Genomic DNA, 7310 nt, shown 5'->3' with positions numbered 1-7310 from the left:
CGCCAAAAAAATGTGAACGCCACCGACAGGATCCAAGCCATGACATACGGGCCAGCAAGCGAGTGCCATAACCACAACACAGCCTTGGGGGACAAAACTACAATTGCACATAAAATGGGAACAGATTAAGGCACGCACACAGATATGCAGTAGTTATGTCTGTGTCATCATTTCGTCCTGCCTTCGGCGCTTTTTGTTTTTCATTAGCTAGACACCATCAACTCATTCAAGCACATTTGTCGAGCACGGAATACTACATCATTTGTTGCTGACCAGGACATCTTTTGAGTTCATCCGCAACAGGTAGAAAAATACTTTGAGAAACAGCTTCACATCATATTAGAATATATTTTTGTGTGCCCGTAACGTTTCCTTTCGGACCCTTCATTTCTCAGTTATTCAATAAAATGGTATCCGTGGCTGTGTGCGTGGATGAAACCAATCGGCCATTCAGATAAACGTGTTTCTTATCCGCCAAAATATACACATAAACGTATCCTAAATTAAGGTAATATTTGATTTTTATTGTCATACAATAGTATATTGGGAAAAATTCTGTTTTTGAACGGTTAGTGATGATCAAAATATACTTGATAACTCTGTAGCGTTTTTGTTCCACAAGGTGCCTTATTCTAAAGATTTGTGAAATTTCATAAAATCACTCAGTTCATGAAATAATCAAGAGAGTTTATTTCCAACAGTGGTTTTTAGTGGTCACCTTAAGTAAAAAGCGGCAGAAATGCAGATTGCATGTACCTGGAGGCCCTATACAAGGCTGTGTTAACATACATTTTCGTCAACAAACGTGTCTATAGTAATGAAACAATATTTTCATTGCATCACAGACAAATTAGGAAGGTGCGAAATCCGGCACGTATGAAAAATACACTCTAGACATGCGAATGCAGAAAGTTAATTGTGCAGAAAAACAATCACGCTGGAAAGTATCTTAAAACATTCTTGCTCTTGGTGTTTTTATATTACTACATAAACTTCTAGCACAAGTATTCACAAAAAGATATTACTATATACAGTGAATGAAATTGTACTAGCAGAAGCTGACAGTTCTGCTCAGTTTAGTTTATATTTGGCACATTCCCCATAGTGGGTGTGAGCCATAGTTAACAGGTTACCAGCAACAACACTACGATTTTCATGGTGGCGCTACCGATGCCACATCAGGGAGAAAGCCCATCTTCATTGGCAGTGGATGAGCCGTTGAAAGCATCAATTTACAAAATAGGCTCTGCAACAACGAAAACAAAAACAAGGGCAGCGGCAGGATATAGCACAAGATTAACAGCAACTGTGAGCCTGTCGTCCCGAAAGCATCATCAACTTTTTGACAACATTATGCATCAGAATGAGCACATAGAAGATGTGGAGGTTTTACCGGCAGAATTCGTAATCACGCTCACAAACTGAACAAATGTGTTTAAAAAGGCACCAGAGAATGAAGTATCACATAGGACGGGCGTTGCTAGGATGTTGGGGACTTTTTGTCGTGTCTGTGTTTCACAAGATGTTCGAACCTATTGCCAAAACTAACACTTTGTGACTATTGTAGGTTCTGAGGGGCAAGAAGGGGTTAATCAGTTATGCTTTGAAGAAAAGAAATGTCTTCGTGCCAGCATATAAAAAACATAGAGCAGCATGGAGAAAGACGACGAGGAAGAGTGTGAGTCGCCAGCGGCTCCCCGCTTGCACGGACCCGTTGTTATGGGCGCCTGGTACCGACGGCAGCGACGGACCCTGACGCCGACGTCTCGAGGCATTTACCTGTAGCTGAACAGCCGCCCGCTGCCGACGTTGACACAGCTGGGACACAGGAGGTGGGTCACCCATGGCGGCGCAGCAACAACAGCAGCAGCAGCAGCAGCAGCATGCCGCTGGCACGGTATCGGAACCAAAGTTGACGCCCCTCACCCACAGGCCAGTGGTTGCAGATGAGGCTGGTTACCACTACAGGTAAGGATGACTGCAATTCTTTTGGCTGAAACGCTCTTCTAATAATGCCAGTGGTCGTTCACGTTTAACAAAACAGACTTCACTCAACCAGCTCTGTTGATCACGTCTAGTTTTTGTGCACACATGGCCCTATAGGCTGCCATGGCATGAGGCTTTTTTAGTACAATAGCGAGTTTCACACGAATGATAAAGCGTACAGGGTGAGTGTGCGAAAATCAAGACCACCGAGGGCTTTTAGGAAAGCCTTTGCTCGAGAATAATTATATTGGGACAGCTCCACTTTGCACAGCAGTAGGAGATTTCGCAATGTTTGTCGAGGGCAAAAAGAAAAAAAATCTCCTTACGTGCTTGAGACAAGAAGGTTGGCCCGAACAAAACTATTGTAGTTATCTTGGTGGTCATGAAATCGTACGTGGTCAGAGATACGATTGAGTGATGCCGTATACCGCTTCCCCGGCTTATGATAGCACAGTCATACTCGCGTTAAAAGGTTACAATACACAGTCCTGTATGCGCATGATTTATATCCATGTGTCCATGAGTTTTTTCTTATAATAACCTCTTTTTATAGCACTGTAATACCTTTTATTTGCAAGAAATATTTTGACATCGCCTTAAAGTATATGTCCAAAAAAGGGTGTGAGCCTAAAATATTATTTTCATATCGCTTTTCTATAAGCTTCCACGAAACCTACATATTTCAGGTTGAATCTAGCAAACGCATCTTCTCTTCAAGTTTTCAAGGCTCGGTAGATAAGGCTGCACTAAACCCCGCTCACGACGTGCATAGAGAAAACGTGTAACGTCACGCTGTTATTGTTTCGAATCTAATGCCATCTTTACCTAGTCGTTCTGGAGCGTTTTAGAGCGCTCTCGCAAACGGCGATATATTCGGCTGGTTAAAAGAAAACGTAGTACACTTCCCGTTCGGCTAAATCTTTTAGATCGCTTGCCTCTCTCATCGAGCGCTCTGAACTGCTACGAGCCCTATCTACGGGGCAGTGCGAGCGCTCCCGGTCATGGCCCCAAATCGCCCGGTAACCCATAGGTGACCGGGGTGGCTTGACCATGCAGTTTCCGACAAATATACCCATAGAGAATTAATTGGACGTTACCGCAGTCTGTTCGATGTTTTTGAAAGATGCCGTTTGAACACTGCCAGTGAGGGTATATGTGCCTGTGAGTCTTGTGTTCGGTGGTGTTCAGCGAGGCTTGAGCCTAATAAGTGAACACGACTGCGCAATAAAGCTTCTCTAAAACAAAATATTTACAAGCGAAGTCCTTTCATATATTTTAAAATAAAAGTCCACTCGCCTTGACAGCATCACCAAACGGCGAAAGAACGATACAGACGACGAACAGGGGCAGAAAGAACGCTGGCTTTGTCGTCTACCTGCCACGTTTAGTGGCCGTTCGTTACATTTTATGCTTCGTAAATTCGTACATTGACGCGGAAATTTTATTGTTAATTACAGCTTGTTTTTGTGCAATGATAGAGAATGGGTAGCTCTGTACGTGCTTCTTGATGCCCAAATCGGCTATTTTGACGCAAGCAAATCATTGGAGCCCGATGTGCTTTCAGATGATGACTTTATACGTGGGGTTCACCGTGCCAAAACCATATGATTATGAGTGGAGGGATTCACGAATTTTGTAGATCCGGGGTTCTTTAACGTGCACCCCAATCTGAGCACACGGGCCCACAGAATTTTCGCCTCTATTGAAAATGCAGCCGCATCGCGTTTTGAGATGTTCGGGCCCAACGTGAACAATACAAGTCGGAGTCAAGTTCGAAGTTCACATATCCTGGCATTCGAATGAGTTTAACTACTTGCTGTGCCCTTTCCTTCTATGGAATAAGAAAAATAAAGGAGAGAGCATGACGTCGCACAGCCAGCCGTGGCAGGTTAAGTCGTTGCGGAGACAGCAGTGTGGGCCCAACACGTGACCTTTTCTGTGAAGATTACGCAAGCAACAAGACTTGCCGAGACTTCAAGGTATGGTGGCCAGTAGCTTTTTATGGAAGAGTGCTGGTTGGGCGCAGGCCGGCCAGCTCAGAAACGGATCACCGACGGTCAAAAAGAGATTCAAAAGTAAATAGCAACCGAGGCTACTGAAATATACCTCGTGGTCTGATAAATTCGATACGTGTTGGGCCGACACGGTCGGCTTCACTTGTGTCAAGTAATGCTCCCGTCTTCTTTACTGCTCCCTCTTTAGTTCTAGATAAATGTAGGAAACTCTAGAAGATTGATAGAGTGTTGATAGCTTCGGCTGAGCTTCGACATGGCTTCGACTTAAAACAGGATTTTTGTGTAGACACGTGGTTTCGTCTGCGCCAGTTTTCCCCCGGAAGTGTGTTTCACGTTATGCTCCGTTCTTCTCGGGCAACAATGCTCTGTCTCCGAGTTCAGGAAAGTAAAGCCGCTATACCTTCGGAAAAGTACAGTGCTCTTTTTATCTGCAATGCTTTCTTTTCTCGATCGCTCGAAATCAAACTGCAAGCTCATGGTGCGTTACAGGGGGCGCCACTGTCGCAAGCAAAAGAAAAGAAATTGGCCTGAATCCGCATGTTACACTACAAATGTCGTCGAAAGACAATAGTATTGCGTCTGGAGAGAGAGAACAAAACGTTTTGTTGATGTTCTGCGCCTGAAAATCGGTGAATAAAATTATAGAGGCGCTGCGTTAGACTGCCTCGAGCGAGTAGCGGAGGCGAAAGAGTGCACTGAGGAACGTTACACACGAGCGCCATCTGACAGATATCTTCGAAAACACAGGCGTGCGCCCCCGCGGTGAAACATGCGCGCCAGTCTCGGAGATGACAAGGTGTAGAATTCAAAGCGACCGGCAGGTTCCAGCACCGTGTCGTCGTAGCAAAGCATTGCAAACGCTTACTTTTTTGAGCATCGCGTTGCACGGTCAGCGCAGTGCGATAAACGCTACAATCCTTAGAGTTACTTGTGTGTGTCTCTTTAGTATAAAGGCAGACATACAAACATGAACGTGTTGTTATGGCATCTCAGTTATGCGCAATAATTACTTTTTAATTGACAAGCACACAACTATGAACGCTAAACCTTGAGCGATATTGGTGGGCGCTGCAGATAAGGTTGGTTGTTTGGTGCCGTTTCAGTTATAGAGAAGGGCGGACAAACAAACAAATTTAAAGACAGACAGCCGTGCAGACAGACCAAATATTTTCTGCTGAAGGTCCCCAGAAATGACTAGCGTCGTTGAAAGCAACGCACCGAAGAGGTGGCGGCGAGGGGGAGAGCAGATGGTGGTATTTTTACGAAGTATAGAGGCTTTTCAGGAAACGCTGTATCTGTCGACCTCTTGTCGGAAGACGGAGGCGACCAGCCGGAGACACGATTAGCGTCGTTGTACATGAGCAAACCGGCTTCGGCAAGCGTAAACAAATAGAGACGTTGAAAATTTGGCAGTCACATGCATATTTGTACGTGCCTTTTTCCAACAATTGCAACACACTTGATTGTGCGCCAGTCAGCGACACGCCATTCCCCTTGTGGCAAATTTATGTCTTTTTTTTCAATTCGCTTTGTCATTTCACGTTGGCACATTTCAATTTTTGTCTGAATATGACCATGCCTATTTTTAATTTATTTTAACGAACAGCAGCTCAGCTCTACGGCTATCGCAGGAGTAATTACAGTGCGATAATTAACGAAAGCCACAAATTTGTGGGATACAAGCAATCTCAGCTCAAAGAAATACGGAAATCCCCAAGAACACTGAATTGTAAACATCGGGGACAATTTGAACACGATAGGGTAGTCGGACCCCACATTCTCAAATGCTATCATAAATTTATTTCAGGGTGCATGCCTCAGTCGGGTCGCAAAGAAACGAACCTCTTTGCGTGTATCATTGGCTGAAAACTACCCTGAAACTCTTACAGCATGTCAAGTTGCGCCGAGCCCACTATGCTATAATCGTTAGTTTTCCGAATCAATGTAGAACCGCCTATCTCTGCCGTTCATTAGACAGAATAACGACGCTCTTTTAGGAACGCTTTGCTCCACACCGCAAGCGTGCAGAATGTGACGCCGCTCGCACCCTGCATTGAGAGAGTGTTCATTCATGTCAATCTGTACATTGCCATTTCTTCCTGTTCGCTTGGTGTAATCCTCGGGTGGGCCTTAGTTTACCGCCATCATGATCTGTGCACGCGCTGATGTTGAGCTTTTGCTATTGTGCAATGCCCCTTTACGTGAAGCTCTTCAACAGCAGCAGAAGTGGCTCGGCCATGTAGATAATAGCACTTCCGCACTTTTTCCCGTTTTTTGCGATGCCAATGCTACACGCTTTTCGCCACCGCCCGATGTCTTAACGATCTGTAAGGGTCTATCACTACCTTTCGCAACGCATGATATTGCCGCCGGCAGCAGCAATATATTCATTTTCAATCCTTTCTCTGAATCTGTTACGCTGTTAGTAGGTGAATGTCTCGTCGTCATCTCTGTTTGACGTCCCGGATGACTACTGCGGCCCACCGAACGCCCTGTAGATGCTTTGGAAGTCGTCCTGCGATGTGTTTTCCAATGTTATCGCCGACACACTGATGCCGAACTTGCCGACCTACTTATAGGAGCGATGCTTCTTAAGGCATGAGCTGAGCGTCCCGTTGCAATCGTATGTAACCACCTCCCGTTAGTTCTTGAACTGGCAGTTCAGTACGGTACCTGTACATATAACTAAATGCATGTACGCTGAGAATGATAAATGGCTCAATACTAGCGGACGTTACTTGTAGTATAATAAATAGTAAAAGTCACAGCATATTCAAGGAGTGAATGATGATGAGTGGGTCGAAGCGTCTCTAAATCCATCCGCGCTTCCGGCAGTTCGTTCGTTCCTGCTTCCATGCGTCCATGGAACTGTCCATGCGTCCATCCATTTATACTGTCCATGCGTCCAACTGTCCATGCGTCCATCCATTTATACATGCATCCATCCGCCCATCTGTGCGTCCGTATATTCGTGCATCCGTCCATGCATTCATCCATGCATCCGTCCGTCCATCCGCTCGTGCGTCCATTCGTGTGTCTGTCCGTCCATGTGTCCGTTCCTTCTTTCTCCCAAGCGCCCATTCGTCCCTTCATTCGTACATGTGTCGTGCGTGCGGCCATTCGTCCGTGCGTCAAACAGACGGACAGACGATGAACGAATGCGGCCACCAGATAATTCATGGTTTGCCGATAAAAAGTATGATACGCGTAAGGCAGCGGCGGCTCGCACTAGTAGACGAAACTCCGATATCTGAGCGCGTGAGAAAATAGGAATGACATTACAAGAAGACATTGGCGACTGCGTGTTCG

The 7310-nt window shown here is 45.4% G+C and overlaps 1 protein-coding gene across 2 annotated transcripts in view; it reads left to right on the top strand.

Annotated features, from left to right (window-relative positions):
- Positions 1-1676: 1676 nt before the first annotated feature.
- The window catches only part of LOC142770398 (uncharacterized), a 169642-nt gene continuing 164008 nt past the window's right edge, over positions 1677-7310 (top strand). For both annotated transcript variants that reach the window (XM_075872681.1, XM_075872684.1), the window contains exon 1: positions 1677-1968. In XM_075872681.1, the coding sequence (XP_075728796.1) occupies positions 1844-1968 (125 nt within the window). In that variant the 5' untranslated portion in view covers positions 1677-1843. The remainder of the gene's footprint in view (positions 1969-7310) is intronic.

The sequence above is a fragment of the Rhipicephalus microplus genome, chromosome 1 (assembly GCF_043290135.1).
Source record: "Rhipicephalus microplus isolate Deutch F79 chromosome 1, USDA_Rmic, whole genome shotgun sequence".
Lineage (NCBI taxonomy): Eukaryota > Metazoa > Arthropoda > Arachnida > Ixodida > Ixodidae > Rhipicephalus > Rhipicephalus microplus.
The sequence above is the reverse complement of the archived record's forward strand: the minus strand, read 5'-3'. Positions and strand labels throughout refer to the sequence as shown.